At 43.2% G+C, this 17,924-nt stretch overlaps 1 protein-coding gene across 1 annotated transcript in view; it reads right to left on the bottom strand.

Annotated features, from left to right (window-relative positions):
* stard9 (StAR-related lipid transfer (START) domain containing 9) overlaps positions 1-17,924 on the bottom strand; it is a 58,874-nt gene that overhangs the window by 8,758 nt on the left and 32,192 nt on the right. Inside the window, exons 17-25 of the mRNA XM_070445097.1 lie at positions 15,271-15,396; positions 14,989-15,071; positions 14,844-14,905; positions 13,668-13,885; positions 11,903-12,398; positions 4,278-11,777; positions 3,904-4,146; positions 3,571-3,754; positions 527-673 (exon numbers count right to left, since the gene is read on the bottom strand). Of these exons, the coding sequence (XP_070301198.1) occupies positions 527-673; positions 3,571-3,754; positions 3,904-4,146; positions 4,278-11,777; positions 11,903-12,398; positions 13,668-13,885; positions 14,844-14,905; positions 14,989-15,071; positions 15,271-15,396 (9,059 nt within the window). The remainder of the gene's footprint in view (positions 1-526; positions 674-3,570; positions 3,755-3,903; positions 4,147-4,277; positions 11,778-11,902; positions 12,399-13,667; positions 13,886-14,843; positions 14,906-14,988; positions 15,072-15,270; positions 15,397-17,924) is intronic.

Below are 17,924 nucleotides of genomic sequence, written 5' to 3'. Positions count from 1 at the left end.
TACTGTATGTTACAATGCAGCTTTACTGTGTTGGAATGGTGTCAGCGTACTTCAACAACAGAATGATGTGGGTGAATACCGGTCATTAAAAATATTCATGCGAGTAGTCCACTGATTAGCCAGCTAATCCTCCTCAGGAGGATGACATCATCCTCTATGAGAAAATAGCAAGCATTTTTTAAACAGTCTGTTTCAGATACAAGTTTGAGGTGGTTTAAAATATATATATATTCTCCAATTTACGCTTTGGCCATAAGTATAGGATGTGTCAACAACAATATTTGCGTCTGAGTTAACAGAATATGAACTTTTAAAAAGTGAGATTTTCACTGGACAGTTACTTTAAGTTTGGTTTACAGTAGGTCTACCATTAGGCTTTACTTCGTAACATTTCGTTTTTCAGGGACAGCGCACATTCATCAACATAACTGTAAGTGTGCCCGTTTTAACCAGCCGGCTCGTTTCCAAGTGCAGTGCCTGGGCGTAAAAAAGCAACAAAAAATGTCTTCAGAAACTAGTACAGTACCTCCTGTGTCAGTGAGGGTCTCCTGCCATCCCTCAGCTGAGCTGTGTTGCCACTGTTGTAGCCAGAGGTTGGTCCAGATGATAGGCTCAGACTCGACCCTGTGCATAGTGTACTGTTGCTGACTCTGGTCCGATACCGCAAGTCATCCTAAATGTGAATGAATCATCAGTAGACAGAGAAGAAGAAAGATAGCTGTTTTAGGAAAACAGCACAGATCAGGGGACAACATACACTATATATACAAAATGATCTGGACACCCCTTCAAATGAGTGAATTCGGCTATTTCAGCCACAGCCGTTGCTGACAGGTGTATAAAATCGAGCGCACAGCCCATGCAATCTCCATAGACAAACATTTGCAGTAGAATGGTCTTATTGAAGAGCTCAGTAACTTTCAACATGGCACCGTCATAGGATGCCACCTTTCCAAAAGGTCAGTTGGTCAAATGTCTGCCCTGCTAGAGCTAACCTGGTCAACTGTAAATGCTGTTATTGTGAAGTGGAAATGTCTAGGAGCAACAGCGGCTCAGCCGTGAAATGGTAGTCCACACAAGCGTACAGAATGGGAAGCGCGTAAAAATAGTTTGTCCTCGGTTGTAACACTCACTACCGAGTTCCAAACTGCCTCTGGAAGCAACGTCAGCACAATAACTGTTTGTCAGGTGCTTCATGAAATGGGTTTCTATGGCTGAGCAGCCGCACACAAGCCTAAAATCACCATGCGCAATGCCAAGCGTTGGCTGGAGTGGTGTAAAGCTTGTCGCCATTGGACTCTGGAGCAGTGGAAACGCATTCTCTGGAGGGATGATTCACGCTTCACAATTTGGCGGATGGCAGGAGTTTGGCGGATGCCAAGAGAATGCTACCTTCCCGAATGCATAGTGCCAACTGTAAAGTTTGATAGAGTGAGAATAATGGTCTGGGGCTGTTTTTCATGGTTCGGGCCACTTAGTTCCAGTGAAGGGAAATCTTAACTCTACAGCATACAATTACATTCTAGATGATTCTGTGCTTCAAACTTTGTGGCAACAGTTTGGGGAAGGCACTTTCCTGTTTCAGCATTACAATGCCCCTGTGCACAAAACAAGGTCCATACAGAAATGGTTTGTCAATATCGGTGTGAAAGAATTGTCTGGGCTGCACAGAGCCCTGACCTCAACCCCATCGAACACCTTTGGGATGAATTGGAACGCCGACTGCAAGCGAGACCTAATCGCCCAACATCAGTGCCCGACCTCACTAATCTTGTTGTGGCTGAATGGAAGCAAGTCCCCGCAGCAATGTTCCAGCATCTAGTGGAAAGCCTTCCCAGAAGAGTGGAGGCTGTTATACCAGCAAAGGAGGGACCAACTCCATATTAATGCCAATGATTTAGGAATGAAATGTTCGATGAGCAGGTGTCCACATAATTTTGGTCATGTAGTGTAAGTCTTTCAATATAAGGGGAGTTCTTTTCATGAAAAAACCTTCTAATCAATTGTATTTATATATGTATCCCTTTAACTGTCTCTCATTTAAAAACATTGAAACAATTATTTCACCTTAAATTCCTATTACTAACAACTCAAATAAGAGTTCAGGTGACCATTCGCTTCTTTCATTTTTTGTATTGCACTTAGCTTTTATTTATAGCCTAGTGGCTCATTGAGATGAAACATTATCATTATAATTGTTTTAAGGTAAATGGTAAATTATAGCACAAAATAAAAAATATAAATAGTGTGTCTCGTTAATCAATAGGCCATGTCAAAATATACATGGGTGATATTTGGATGTCTGTGAATCAGGAGATGCAGAGACCCCCCAAAAAATCAAGGCAACACCATTATAGAAATGAGGACACTGAAAAATTATAGTTTAGCCCCTTTGGATTCACATTGTCTAAGGAGTACTGGCAGAATGCTTTCTTTGTTTAGTTTATATACGATATCACCTCCTGTTGCTGAAATTTGAACATGAGCAATAAGAAATCAATCTCTGCCTTTTTTGTAGAGAGCTTTTTACCTCTAATTAGAACTTTTGAAAGTTTTTCTTGGGAAGCCATTCTCGTAACTCAAATAAGAACTTCCAATCTATTTTTTTCCCCCAACTTGAGGTTTATTCTGGAAATAACAGAGCTCTCTACCAGGCGGTTGATATGTCAAAAGAAGGTCAGAACATTTGCATAGCATTTTCACCAATTTCAACAATCTAAAAAAATATATACTTTAGGTCTGCTTCAATGGCTTTTTAGGTAGGTAAGCATTGTTAAATAAGGACTGATGTCAAATGTTTACAAATTATGGTAATTTTGTATGTCCAAACATTAATATTCAAATAAAATCAAATGTTATTGGTCACATGCGCCGAATACAACAGGTGTAGACCTTACAGTGAAATGCTGACTTACAAGCCAACTGACAATGCAGTTAAAAAATAATAAAAAAATAATAATAAAACAAAATAAAAAAATACCTTACATTTTTTTAAATATCAATTAATGTGTTTTCAGGTAGTGTATAGTGCAATGTTTCTCAAAATTGTTTTTCTTAAATTTCAAATGATCCAGGTTCTTCCACCATCTTCAGACTACGTGTTGAGATAATATATGACAAAGTGCAGTTTTTTATTACTATTATAGGCATTATTTTATAGGCGACCTTAAGTCGGAATATTGATTAATTGACCCCATGAAATGTGGATTAACCAATTTATGTTGCCTAATATAATGTGTTGTCAGCAATTCAATCGCATCTTTTACCAAAATAAATATTTTCTCTTTTTTTTTTTTTTTAAGTACCTTATTCTTATAGGCCACCGTCCTTTTTTACTGCATTTTCACTATTATTTTCATATTCCTACTCCTCAAGGTCTCTACTAACAGGAATGGTGCAATATTAATCCCTGACCAGGGTTATTTAACCTTTATTTTGACAGGGATGGATTCGGAGGGAGGTGACTGAAAGGTTTTATTATAGAATTAATGGAAAAAAATATGCTGAATACATCTTGAGGCATTCGACTATCTATGGAGTGTGAAACTAGGACTTCTTGCTGTGACTAACCTTGACCACCTGAGACAGAGCCTGTTGCTGGAGACGTCTCTTCTCCTGCTCTGTCCTCTCGCGGAGCCGTTCCCTTGCATGCGCTATTTCCGTCCTGGCCTCCTCACGGGCACGGCCGTAGTCACGCAGCAGCTGCTCTATCTCAGAGGGACAATGACCCTCTCCTCTGGGTGGATCTGGGATCCTGGGGAAAGACAGATTTACAATCAATCAATTGATAAATGAATCCACAGATATAACCCTCTTTACAACAGAGAATAAATAATCGGACATTGAAAACCGTTGAGCAATTTAGCACAAAACAAATATAACTTGGTCTGGATCCTGTCTTACCTACTGCCTTCCATTTCTTCTTGGCGGAGCTGTTGGAGGTACTCTCTGCGTTGGCTAGGCAAGGTTGAAACCCTGGAGGAGGATATGGCTTTTTGAGGAGGGGGTCGGAGGTGAGAAGGGGATCGGGATTGAGGAGGGGAATGGGGGTAGTTATGTTTGCTGGGGCTGAGGCTGCGAGCCCGACGACAGTTCTGAAGCCGAGTGTCCCTCTCCTGCCTCAAACCCTCGATGCTGCTCCGGTGCCTGAAACAAGAGGAACATAAATGTAAAAAAACTAAAATTGTATAGTTAATTACAACATAATATCAAGACAATCACATACATAAGGCCTTTTTCAGCCTTAATCACATACATAGGGCCATTTCTAGCCTTACCGGTCATAGAGCTGCTGTTTAGTAGGGACAGCGGATGGTTCCTCCTCCTTGGTTCCTCCAGATGTTAGGATCTTCAACAGCATGTCTGTCTCTCCCAGACCGTAGTGTAGCTTTGCTTCAGTCAGCTCCACGGTCAGCTGATGAGGGTTCATGTTCAGTTGGACTGTAGCCATGACCTGCTCTCGCTCCTTACGCAGCCTCTCTATCTCCCTCGTCTTCCTGATCTTCTGGAACGTGGACTCTGGACTCAGACTGGACCACTCTGTCTGGTTCCTCTGTGCTTTGTGACCAGTGGGTAGATATATGGCTGGTTTCATTGAACTACTAATCTGTCCTCTGTCAGATGGATGCTGGCTGATACCGGACCAGTTGGTAAACTTGTTGTGCACCGGTAGGTCCTCAGGGAGACACTGGCAATCTCGCTGCTGTGGGGAGTGTTGGTGTTGGAAGTTGGAAGTGTGGGTGACTGGGTTGATGTTCACAAGGACGTCTGTGTTGCACTCACTTGGGGCCAATGACACCATGTCATCCTCCTGAACCTGGATGGTGTTGTCACTGAGAGGGGAATGATCATAAGCACCACAGAAGCACTCTACTGGGCCCTCTGATGGTCTACAGTGGTGGTAATCTATTGAATGTCTCCTGTGGCTTAGTTGATCTCCAAAAGAAGAGATGGATTTCTCCTCCTGTTTGGACACATCAGTCTGCCTGAAGGTGAGAGAGGTGTGGTTCAGTAAAGTGACTCCATTACTGCATAGAACAGAAGGAAGAGAACATCTTGGACTTTGGCTGGTTTTGTGCCATGTGCTCATTTCCCCTTCTTCTTCGTGGCTGACAATTCTGGTTTCATTGTGGATGTATTTATCAATGGATGAACTAAGACTTTCTGAGTGTCCATCAGACCCTTTTGGGCTTGAATTGCTGAGGGCACTCACATTCTCGTGAGATATTGATCCCGCTGATTTTGTGGTGGAGATATCACAAGGCTTCCCAGAAAGATGAAGGGAGTCATGTCCTGATATCTTATCATTCTTTGTGAAAGATATGCATGTTTTCTGTTCGCTGAAATTTAAACAAGGTGTTGACTGGCACTCTTTTCGGTGCGAAATGTGTTCTTTACTTCTATTTTGCATCTCAAACTTCTGTTGTTCTTTGAGAGTCTGTAAAGACATTCTACTGCTCTGGTTGGAACCAGCCCTAGGACCTACAGTGAGAATGGGTGAGCACGCACGATCTGTGGAGCTCGCTTGTTTTATACAGCCTATTCCCGGGTCACTCCTTCTCAAGACGTTACGGCTTTCTGGTCTGAGTATTTCTGACAAATTATTGCAGACTTCAGAGACTCCCAAGCTTTTGGAGAAGGACACTCTCTCGGGTTTGCAGTCCTCATTGCTTCTACAATGAACGGCAGGATTTGAATGGCTGTGACGTTGGACAACAGTCTCCAGAGAAGGCACTTTGTCAGGGACACGCTCTGGTTCCAAGATATACCTTTGGTTAACAGTGGAGCCATTGAGTCGCAGGTCAGGAATGCTCTGAATCCTATCATCTGGCCTGTTCTTGAGTTGATGTTGAAGGGGGAGCTCTTTCTCTTGTGACACATTAAGAACTTCTGAGCCAATCACTTTGACTATCACATTAACTTCATGAGCTTTGGACCTCTCCGTGGACGGAGTTTGGTGGATAAACATTTCATCTTGAATGGTTGTTGAAGTTTCAGTCTGGATCCCAATATCTACTGCAGTTTGCGTTGAGCAGTCTCTCTTGGTCCAATCTTTGGAGGAGTACAGATGAGATGAAGATTTAACATTTCTTATTGGACTATGTCTGAAGCTATCGCCAGACCTCATATCCTGAACATTTCCCAGAAGGTCAGAAGTGTTGTGTATCAGCTGAGAGAGATGCTCAGACATGTTTTGAAGGCTGGCCCATGTGGTGGTCTTTCTACTGGCCTCTGTATTCTTCTGCAACACTGGTACCTGAGTGCTGCTCCGTCTGTGATGGTTGTTTCTCCTCTGTTGATCACTATGGTTGATCGTTGTCTGAGTCGTGGTTTCCTGAGTCATGGTTGTCTGGGTGCTGTGGTCACATGTGGTGTGTGTTTCGGGACTCTGAAACCCATTAGACTGAGACTCCTGCTCTGAGGAGTAGACCAACATGATCTCATCTACCTGGCCAGAGCTGTTACCAGGATCTCCAGATACATCATTGCAAGAAGAAGAGTTACAACTCATGGTCCGGATCAGTGGTTGATTGTGATCGTCAATACTAGAGGCTTGGTTAGTACATCCTTTCAGATGGGCTTTGGGGGACGTTTGACCTTTTAAATCTTCTTCCATGCTGCTCAGGGTGCTGGAGAGTACCTTGTTGTTGGCGTAAGTGCTCAGGTGGGAGTTGAAAGGAGAGTTCTGTACGTTTAAACCGTTGTCGACACTGCAGCATCTAGTGATGCGTTTGTCAGTGGAATCCAGCATGGGGGATTTGCAAGATATGTCAGCAGCACTTCCAAACACCTGGTTCTTGTAGCACCTTTGGTTTGGCTCTTCTTCTTGCCATTGGTGAACAAAGGGATTGACGTCGCTGGAGGCAAAATGCATTGGCGAATCCTGAGGCTTTGGTGTGTAGTGTGACATCTCAGTTTCTTTGATACTGGAAGACATGATTTTCTCCCGAATGGCCCTTTTCTCCATTGCAAGAGTATGTGCTGATTGTCCATTGGGGCTGTGTTCTTTCTTACCCAAACTGACGCCAACTCCAGCTTTACCGTCATATTCACCCGGGGTCTGGACAGTACAAGCTTCCATATTGTGATTGTCTTTTGACTGTGGTGATTGTCTTTTCACTGGAGGAATTGCTGCACCATTGCATTGACTGACCTCTAATTTCCCATTAGTTTGAGATTCAGGCTTCATTCTTGTTGATGAAGATCTGCTTCGATGCAACCTGGGAATTATTTTCTGTTCTTCGTCTGAGGAAGACTTGAGTGTGGAGTCAGAGGATGAGCTAGGAGGTGCCTGGACTTTGGACCTTCTGAACCTCTTGGACGTTCCCTTTTTGCAATGAACAACACTACTACCACTGAACTGATGGGTTTGCCTGAAATTAGATGTTTTGTTATTTCCCTTTCTGGACATGATATCTCCGCAAATGTCACCCAATATCTTCATATTAGCATCACTACTTCCCTGTGTTATTTGGGATGTAGAAGATCCATTACTATTCATTTCACTTGGTACGTCAAACAAGGTTACAGGAGACTTTGTCAGTGGTTTTTCTGTCATTGACCCCTCTTCATTGTTTGCCATTTGGCAATCTTTGGTATTGTCCGAGGCAAAGTTTCTCACATTGCACTGAGCCTTCAGCCATTTTTCAATATGGCATTTGTTGTGTTTTACACTGGGAAGTTTATTTTTAGGATCAGGATCGACAGTTACACAAGTGTTATGAAATGTGTCTACCTGAGTTTTAGATGAGCACTTTGACTGTGGTAGTTCCTTACTGAGATTTGTGGCATAAGGAGTGTCTTTTTGGAACTCTTTTCTGACCTCTTTCTCCTCTAGCTTCTGTGATTCACATAAATTGTCACAGTGAAGACTGACCGTCACAGTTTTTATAGCATCGACAGACTGTGGATTATTTGACTCTATTTGACTGCTGTATTGCTTGTCAATGTCTTCCGGTGTACGTTGAAGTCTGCCTTTGTTAGAGAGTGAATCTACAGCTGCATGCCGATCACGATCCTTTAGATCAACTTGTCCACCTGCACATGTTGGGGAGATCAATTTGCCTTGGTTCTTGGTTTTGCCTTGAACCTCTGAATCCATTATGATGTCCCTTAAATGTGCAAAGGCCTTATTTGGTGGCGTAGTCACTAAGGACATTGTTCCTTGGCAGTTCTGGAGAGGTTGTAGAGCACTAGGTTTCAGGGTTTGCTGAGGTGAACCAGCCTGGTTGACAGTTTGTTTATCATCATTACCAAGACAGTTAAGATGAGGATGATACTTCTCAGGACCTGTTTGTTTCTTTATGTTCCCCATATGTGGAAAAGGGACATCTCTTTCCAACCTTTTCCCTTGAGAAACGAAGCATTCTTTGGGTATGGTGGAAGTGAAAGTAGACCCTGAAGAATGTCCCATTGGTAGCAGTACAGGTTTGTTGATGTATTCAGGTTGCCCTTGGTTGTTCAATGCCAGACTTAATTTGATCTCATGGCTTTTTACAATGAAAGATGCAGCACCAGAATTGACACTTGCTTGGTCATTTGCTGTTATGACAGCACAGCTAGAAGCATCCAGACCCTTGTCAACATCAGTTATTCCATGTTTCAGTTGCACGTCTCTCACTTTCTTTCGAATGCTCTGACTTAACTGGGACTCTGAGGGGATCTTTGTCGTACCGTCTGAATCATTGTCTTTGGTAATGAAACTTGACTGATTCATGGAAATTAATATGAGGGAAGTAGAGTGTCTAAGAACTTTTTCATGGCTTAGATTTTCCATGTCTGTCATGTTGTCCATCTTCTCCATCTTCTCAGGACAGATAAGAGACTTTTCTGACGTCGAACAAGAGACAGGCTTAATGGTCCTCAGTGGGGCGACTACTTGATGATTACTAACTATTTGTAGATCCTTTGGGGAATCACATTTGTTAGGATTACATGTTGGCAAGTCATTAAGGCTTTGACTACTTTGACTCTCTAGTTCACTGTTACTGTTGTCTCCATCCCCATCTATACCTGACATCCTCATATGCTCCTTTACCACCTCTGAGATTCGCTGGTCTATTGAACTACAGTTACTGTCCCCATGGTGAGGTCCCCATCTACCATTTTCCACGTCTCTTCTCTTGCTATCTGAGATCAGCTTTTCACCCTGCTTTTGAACTTCTATTTCTTCACCATGATTTACTTCTCTTATCTTTATAATAACTGCATTCTCTCCGAAAGGAATGCCTTTATGGCCATCTGTGTCAATGGTTTTATGGTCACATGGGGAGAAATTTTCTTGGGATATGTGCACAGACACTGACATTGCTACTAAAGCTGAGGTATCTCGTTTGAAGTTATCTTCATTGCAGCCCAGATTGAGTTTAAATGAATCAACTGCAAATAAAGTGTGTTTGTCTTTTAATTCACTAGTGTTATTTTTATCATCTGACCAAATAACATCCTGGCTGTTCTTGACAGTGGAGAAATTTAAAAAATCCCCTCCATTGCTCCTCTTTGGAATTTTCAAGCTGCCAATTAAACTGTCCTGCAGGACTTTGTTCCTCTTTCTGGAATTTTTACAAGATGCTTTGAAAGACTCCTGCTCTGGTGACAAACAATTCTGCTCTGTGACTTTGGCTCCAAGATTTTGCAGCAATTTAAACTCACTTTTAATTGATGTGTCTTTGGCATTGCTAGCTTCACAAAACTCCTCCTCTCTGACTTCTTCCATGTCTCTATCTACATTGAATAGGTCATTATCTCCAGAAGGATTCTTTGGGGCACTTTCAATGTCCAATGTCACGTTCAACATGTCACCTTCAGGTTTAGGTAATGTTTCCTGCTGCATCTGATGCCCATGGAACATTGCAGTTTCCAATGTTGATGAGATGCATTGAGTCTTATAGTCAATGGTTGGAGAAAATGCAGATCTATGCGAAGGAAGCTCTGCTGAGACATCTCTATTTTGATTGTTGCAAAAGCCTGGATCATCAATAGATACCTTCAGCAAACCTTCTGTACTGACTGTCTGCCTTTTAAAATAGTCTTCGCAACATACTGCCTCCTGAATCAATGGTATCATTATATGTGGTGCTGACGTTTGGAGGAGCTGAGAATTATGGAAATTCAAAGTATCAGTTGTCCCCCCTGAAACCCCAAGTCTTTGTTCCTCTACTGTGACATGTTCTCCCTCTGTGCCATCAGTAGATGCGGAGCTATGGGATTCAGTGGATCCAAATCCACTCAGACAGTCAGATAGATCCGCACTGACGGGGCTGGGACAACTGCTGCTGTCCAATGCACCATGACTAAACACCGTCCTCTTCCTCAACACGGCAGAGTCCCTGGGTATCCTGGGACTATCTGCTGCATCAGTGGAGGACCAGGCGTCTGTAAGCGCTAGCAAACTCTCTGGCTCCCTCACACTACAGCTACTTAGAGAGCGAGGACTGCTGGTCAACAAGGTGTGGACATGCCCAAGCTCTTCACTCAACTTTGATACAGTGTCTCTACACCTGGGTTCTTTCGCTGACTGCTTCTGGTACCGCGATTCCCTTGTCGCGCCGGTTGCTTCATTGACTCCTATTTTAGGACCGCCATGATGGCTCCAGTAAACTTCTGCTGGCATTTCATTCGGTTTCCCAATGTCTTCTATTCCCTCTCCAGTTTGCTGATTATCTGAGGCCATGTTCGTAGTCTTCTCAATCGAGGGATTGAGACCCCTCACCACAGAGTGACTGGGTACTACCCCAGTCCATCTCTGTGCCAGCCTAGATGCAACATGTTTCCCTCTGCTCTCCATAGCTAGTGAGTCCTTTGACATCTGACTGTCTTCGCTTTCTGCTTCGCTCTGGATAGCCTCCTCCTGCTTCAGCTGCTCTGCCAAAGCTGTGGCATAGGCCGAGGACAGGGAGTCCATGGAGAACAAGCTGTCACAGTCTGAGGAGTGGTCACCCTCCCTTTCCTCTTCTTCCTCACTGTCATACTCCTCCCATCCTGCCAGTCCCTGCGGTCTTTCCACCCACCTTAGGATGCTAGTCTGGTTTATCAGAGTCTCTGCACTGTGCCACCGTCTTTGTCTCTGCCTACAATCATGTGAAGGAGTCTTCTGATCAAGATCCTCACACGAGACAGTTGTTTTCATCGTGCATTTCTTCCTGCTCATATTGGCTTCTTCTACACCTCGGTTTTGTTTCCAGTGAAATCGGCTTGCTGTTTTACCAGTGGGCTTGGTCCTTCTACTCAGTCCTGATGGTGGCTTTCTAAAGACCCTAGCCAACGCGGTCTTTATTCCAGGACCGACTGCGTGTGATAAGACCTTCCGGATGGTCTCCAAGCCCTTTCTACCTCCACGGGGAAGGCTCTTCACTGCCTTACATTGAGCCTTCTGAGTCTGACTGCTGGATTCGCTTACTGTAACGGTTGGTTCCTTCACGATGACATTACTGCTTGACTGTAAAGTCCCACCATTTTGTGATTGCGATGGGTTCTGATTGTTCTTGAATGTAAATTCAAGCCCACGTTTTGGAAGCAGTGGTTTCCTCTCAGGTCTTTCACGACATGGTGGCTGAGCTAGGGCCTCCTCCTCGTCCTTCACAGGCAGCTTAAGGTTCTCAGAGGAACTGGTTCTGCTCCTCCACCCCTGCTCCTGACTACTGGGTCCTGTTCCCGAGGAGAACGTGTTGGAGCGACTCCTCGTCCTTTCGCGTGGAAGACATTCGTCAGACACCCACTGTCTTGAGTTGATGGATCCAAATGTCAGTTCAGACGGTCTGTTTCTCTTCAGGAAGTGGCTGTTGGGGAAAACAAAACGGGGGGTAAAGAAATACATTATCCTTTACACCATTCCTGTGTAATTCCTTTATACTAGTCAAATATTGGCTTGAATAGATATATTAATGAGAGACTTCATACTGACCTGAAGATTGGGGTGTTTTGGGGGTACAATCGGGACAGAAGGTCTGATGAGAAAGAATGCCTGCGCAAGACAGGTTGACGTCTTCTGGAACTTGAGGAGGACCCTAGTTCAGGGGAAGCAGGGCTCTCTAGACCTGGTGGCAGGGCCTTCTCCAGCCACTGCAGTTCCCTCTTAGCCTCTAGTAGATGGCGCTTGCGAGCGATCCTCTCCAGCTGGTAGTGCAGTCTTTTGCGTCGAAATCGGCTCTCGGCGCGCCGCAAGGCGTGATGTCGTAACAGCTCCTCCTGAACAACCTTCTTCCTGTTTAGGACAACTTTAGAGGGAGGGGCCACTGTTTGACCACACCCTTCCTCAGAATCTCCCGAACCTTCCGTTAGCAGGCTGTCTAGGATGGGAGATGGAATAGGATCAGTCTGTACACCAAACTCCTGAGTTCCTCTTTCCTCTAACGTTATAGCTGCCAGACGCTGCTTCTCCTGCAGAATCCACTGCTGGACTGTAGACAGAGGAAACAAATGACATGCATGAATTAAATAAGCACTATCTGCACATACAAACTTTAACAACATATTTGTCAGATACACTCCCGTACGAATTTATTTGGACAGTGAAGCTAAAACTTTTAATTTGGCTCTATGCTTTAGCATTTTTTAAATCATATGTTTGTACAGAATGTCACCTTTTATTGAAGGTTATTTTCATACATGTCTGTTTTACCATTTAGAAATGAAAGCACTTTATGTATCTATTTCCCACATTTGAAGGTGTCATAAGTATTTTGACAAATTCACTTACACAGGTATGTGTATTAAAGTAGTCAAAAGTTGAGTATTTGGTCCCAATATTCCTAACACAAAGTCTACATCAAGCTTGTGACTCTACAAAGATGTTGGATGCATTTGCAGTTTGTTTTTGTTGTGTTTCACATTATGTTGTGCCCAATATACATTACTGGTAAATCATCTATTGTGTCATTTTGGAGTCACTTTTATTGTAAATAAGAATAGAAGATGTTTCTGAACACTTCTACATTAATGTGGATGCTACCATGATTATGGATAATCATGAATGAATCATGAATAATGAGGAGTGAGAAAGTTAGAGGCATAAATATCCTACCCCCAAGACAAGCTAACGTCTCACCATAACCAATATTAGCATTTTGGGGGTGTATAATATTTAAAAGCCTTTCTCACTCCTCATTATTCACAATTCATTCATGATTATCCGTAATCATGGTAGCATCCACATGAATGTAGAAGTGTTATGAAACTAAAACATTTGATCTTCATTTAGGAATTTAGGAATGCATTCAACCAAAATGTGTCTTCCGCATTTAACCCAGCCCCTCTGAATCAGAGATGTGCAGGTGGCTGCCTTAATCGACGTCATCGGCGCCCGGGGAGCAGTTGTTGTTGGGGATTAACTGCCTTGCTCAAGGGGCAGAACGCCAGATTTTTCCACCTTGCCGGCTCGGGAATTCGAACCAGCGACGTTTCGGTTACTAGCCGAACTCTCTTAACGCTATGCTAGAGTCAAATTAAAAGTCCTAGCTTCACTATCCAACTAAATACGTAGAGGAGTGTATAATGTTCTGTGACAAAATGCAAAACATGTATCTATTTCTCTTTACATCTCTAATTTATCAAAACATGTCTCTACTGAGAGACACATAAAATCCACATTCAAGCTATTCTCTCAAAGTATACCGTACGTTATGTATTGTACTGAGCACTGGGTGACTTGACGAAGGTGTGCTACTCACTGTCAATGTGCTGTTGTCTCAGATGGGCCTGTTCGCTCTCCAGATCTCTCTCAGCCCGTCTCTGTTCAGTCTGGATCTCCTGGCGTAAACACTCCACGTACCCCCTTCGCTCCTCCACGTACTTCACCTGGTCCTCTACACACTGCTGCTTGCTGGCTGGATCCTCTCCTTCAGCCACACAGTACCCGGTCTGTCCCGGGACCACCTCTCCTCCAAGCCTGTTCACATAGACATACATACAAATAAGAGAGAAGTAGGGCCAGAACACAGACACGACCAAATACCAAATAAAAGCAGAATTCATTCCAATGGACTAGAGAGAGTTGAAAAAAATTCTTCATCATGCCTACACATTTTCAGTAATCTGTTCAAAGATGTTCTACAACAATCATTTTACCTCAGCGCAGTAAAGATTTCGTTAAGGACAGAGATCCCTAAAACACTGAGACCTCTGGCTCCTTGCCTAAGCAGAGTTTTAATGAGAGCTAATGTTGTTAGAGTTTAATGCAGCGTCTCTCCTGTAACCAAGCAACGACCCAGCCTTGTCTGTAAACAACAAGCTATGATTCCACCAAGACACTGAGAAAAAAAATTGGCCCATGTTGACTCCAATGCTTCCCACAGTTGTGTTAATTGGACCATTCTTGATACATACAGGAAACTGTTTGAGCGTGAAAAACCCAGCAGCGGTGCAGTTCTTGACTCAAACCGGTGCGCCTACCATACCCCGTTCTAAGGCACTTCAATCTTTTGTCTTGCCCATTCACCCTCTGAACGGCACGCATACACAATCCATGTCTCAATTGTCTCAAGACTTAAAAATCATTCTTTAACCTGTCTCCGCCTCTTCATCTACACTGATTGAAGTGGATTTAACAAGTGACATCAATAAGGGATCAGAGCTTTCACCTTGGTTCACCTGGTCAGTCTATGTCACGTCTATGTACTCTCTCTCTATCGTTCTGTACACAGAAACATCCATGAAGCATTACTAGACATGTATCCTTTGTACCAGTGGTAGGTTGTACTACATAAAATACATAGAAAAGATGTATTCCGTGAGTCTACTATGAGAGCTCAGCAGAATCCTTTCAGCACGTAGTGTATTGTATTGCAGAGATGCTCCTGGCCTGTGCTTGTCAGTGGGTGCTGGTTAGTTTGTGTGTGTTCGTTTACCTGGGGTCGGAGGTTGAGGATCGAAGGTCACTGTAGCTGCAGTTCAGTGCACCCTCACTGGCCTGTCAAGAAGAGGATGTTGTTAGGTATCATCATCCCCACCACCATCACTATCATCATCATATTTATGCTCAGCAGTACCCACCCGTCTGCGTTCCCTCAGGACTGCAGCCTCTGCTGGGTGGTTGAAGCGGAACTTGTGAACACCTCCAATAGTGATCACTGACCCTGAGGACAGAGATATATACCCAAAAATGTTACACAGTTGCTGGGCCTCCAAGGGCTACTCAACACGCTCCTAGCGGCACAGCTTACTCTGGCACTGTTGTTACTGTAAACTGAAGTGTAACAAGACAGAAACTCTTTGACAAGGGATTCAGAAGAGAGTGTTTGAGAACTAGACAGAAACTCTTTGACTAGGGCCTACCTTGGGCCAGTCTGCAGGGCTCTGTCACCTCCCTGTCGTTGACCATGCAGACACTCCCTGGCAGCGGCCTCAGGGTGACCACCCCAGACTGGTTTTCTATCTCACAGGTGGCGCCGCCCTGGAGGACTGGAGGGGAAAGACATACACTAAGGAACTCCAAAACACATTTGAGGATGCAAATGACATGTACTGCATGCACGAGATCTAACTAATACTCACGTAGGAGATATCAATATGACAGATAATAAACCGAGAGCACAGGAGATATCAATATGACAGATAATAAACAGAGAACACAGGAGATATCAATATGACAGATAATAAACAGAGAACATAGGAAGAATCAATATGACAGATAATAAACGAGAGCACAGGAGATATCAATATGACAGATAATAAACAGAGAACACAGGAGATATCAATATGACAGATAATAAACAGAGAACATAGGAGATATCAATATGACAGATAATAAACCGAGAGCACAGGAGATATCAATATGACAGATAATAACAGAGAACATAGAATATCAATATGACAGATAATAAACAGAGAACATAGGAGATATCAATATGACAGATAATAAACAGAGAACATAGGAGATATCAATATGACAGATAATAAACCGAGAAGCACAGGAGATATCAATATGACAGATAATAAACCGAGAGCACAGGAGATATCAATATGACAGATAATAAACAGAGAAAACAGGAGATATCAATATGACAGATAATAAACAGAGAACATAGGAGATATCAATATGACAGATAATAAACCGAGAGCAACAGGAGATATCAATATGACAGATAATAAACCGAAGCACAGGAGATATCAAATATGACAGATAATAAACAGAGAACATAGATATGTCAATATGACAGATAATAAACCGAGAGCACAGGAGATATCAATATGACAGATAATAACAGAGAACATAGGAGATATCAATATGACAGATAATAAACAGAGAACATAGGAGATATCAATATGACAGATAATAAACAGAGAACATATGAGATGTCAATATGACAGATAATAAACAGAGAACATAGGAGATATCAATATGACAGATAATAAACAGAGAACATAATGAGATTCAATATGACAGATAATAAACAGAGAACATAAGAGATATCAATATGACAGATAATAAACAGAGAACATAGAAGATATCAATATGACAGATAAAACAGAGAACATAGGAGATATCAATATGAAAGATAATAAACAGAGAACATATGAGATGTCAATATGACAGATAATAAACAGAGAACATAGGAGATATCAATATGACAGATAATAAAACAGAGAACACAGGAGTATCAATATGACATCAGCCTACCTATTTGTGGTTCAACCAGTTTGTCCTGAGGTCCAATCGTGGTCACCCCCTCCTACAACAGAGGGTCGTCAAGAGTTCAGGATGACAGAGGATTTAAACAGTGGACGGGGGGGAAAAACATGTCAACAAACGCACAGTTGGGTGTGCCTAAAACAAACATTTCATAACAGATCAAATTACTACCACATGACGTTCTACTACACTAAGCATGACTCTCACGGAACTCAGAGCCTACACTTAGGCTAGCTTTCAGGGAAACAAGTATTTATTTACCAAATGCTATCTTGTGGGATAAAAAGGCTGGGTTATGTAACTACAGTCCCACTACAGGAGCAGTATGGATTCCAAGGTGGTTTCAGCTCTTTAAATACAGGAAGTGGTATAATGATCGGACCTAAAGCCATTCTAGTCGCTGTCAGAATCAGGATGGGCGTAGGTCCCCGAGGCCCGTGCCTCACAATGGGGGGAGAAAAGGGGACAGAGTGAAAACACACCTCGTCTTAACATCAAGCAGTACAAAGAGAGAGAAGGAAGAACAGGGAGGGAGAATCTAGTAGACAAAAAAAGAGAAACATTTCAGTCAGAGAAAGAAGCAAAAGAAGAACAGTGTTGTGCAGAGGTACATGTAGAATGTGAGTTCCGTGGATGTGTGTAGGTGCGTGTGCCTGTGCGTGTGTGTGTGCCTGTGCGTGTGCGCGTGCGCTTGTGTGCCAGCGTCCATGCATATGCACGCTCGTACCGTGAGCTGAAAGAAACTGACTCCGTGCTGCGTACGTTCCGGTCCAGGGAAATAAGGTGTGGTACCAGGGCGTGGATGAGGATATATGTGTGTCAGTATCCGAAGGTGTGTATTATATATATACCCTGAGGTGATAGAAGGTGACCCCGGTGCTGAGTACATCCCGGTCCAGTGTAATAAGGTGTGGTAACAGGGAGTGGATGAGAAAACCAGCCGCGGTCTCTGTTGATATCCACACTGTACTGTTCCAACAGCTCCTTCTTGTCCCGCCAGCTCTCTGACCAGTCCTTCGTCAGCTGATCCACCTGGAGGAGGAAGATTAGGGTCAGGCAGAGTGGAGAAGAGAAAGTCAGGAGCACAGAATTGTATAAAAATGACAAGATGTGTTAATATTTACTATTAAACAGTGACCGGCACACAGTTCCGGTGGAAAGTCTGATAGATGAGCCTCTCTACCTTTAGTTCGTTCTGTAACACCATGTCAGACAGACTGCCGTCTCGCTCATCGCTCAGAGAAGGGCTGGGATTCGCTGCTGTGAAGGAAATTACCAGACATTTTGGTCAATGTTA

This window comes from Salvelinus sp. IW2-2015, linkage group LG9, assembly GCF_002910315.2.
Source record: "Salvelinus sp. IW2-2015 linkage group LG9, ASM291031v2, whole genome shotgun sequence".
NCBI lineage: Eukaryota > Metazoa > Chordata > Actinopteri > Salmoniformes > Salmonidae > Salvelinus > Salvelinus sp. IW2-2015.
Note: the sequence above shows the minus strand (reverse complement) of the source record. Positions and strands in the feature narration are given on the sequence as shown.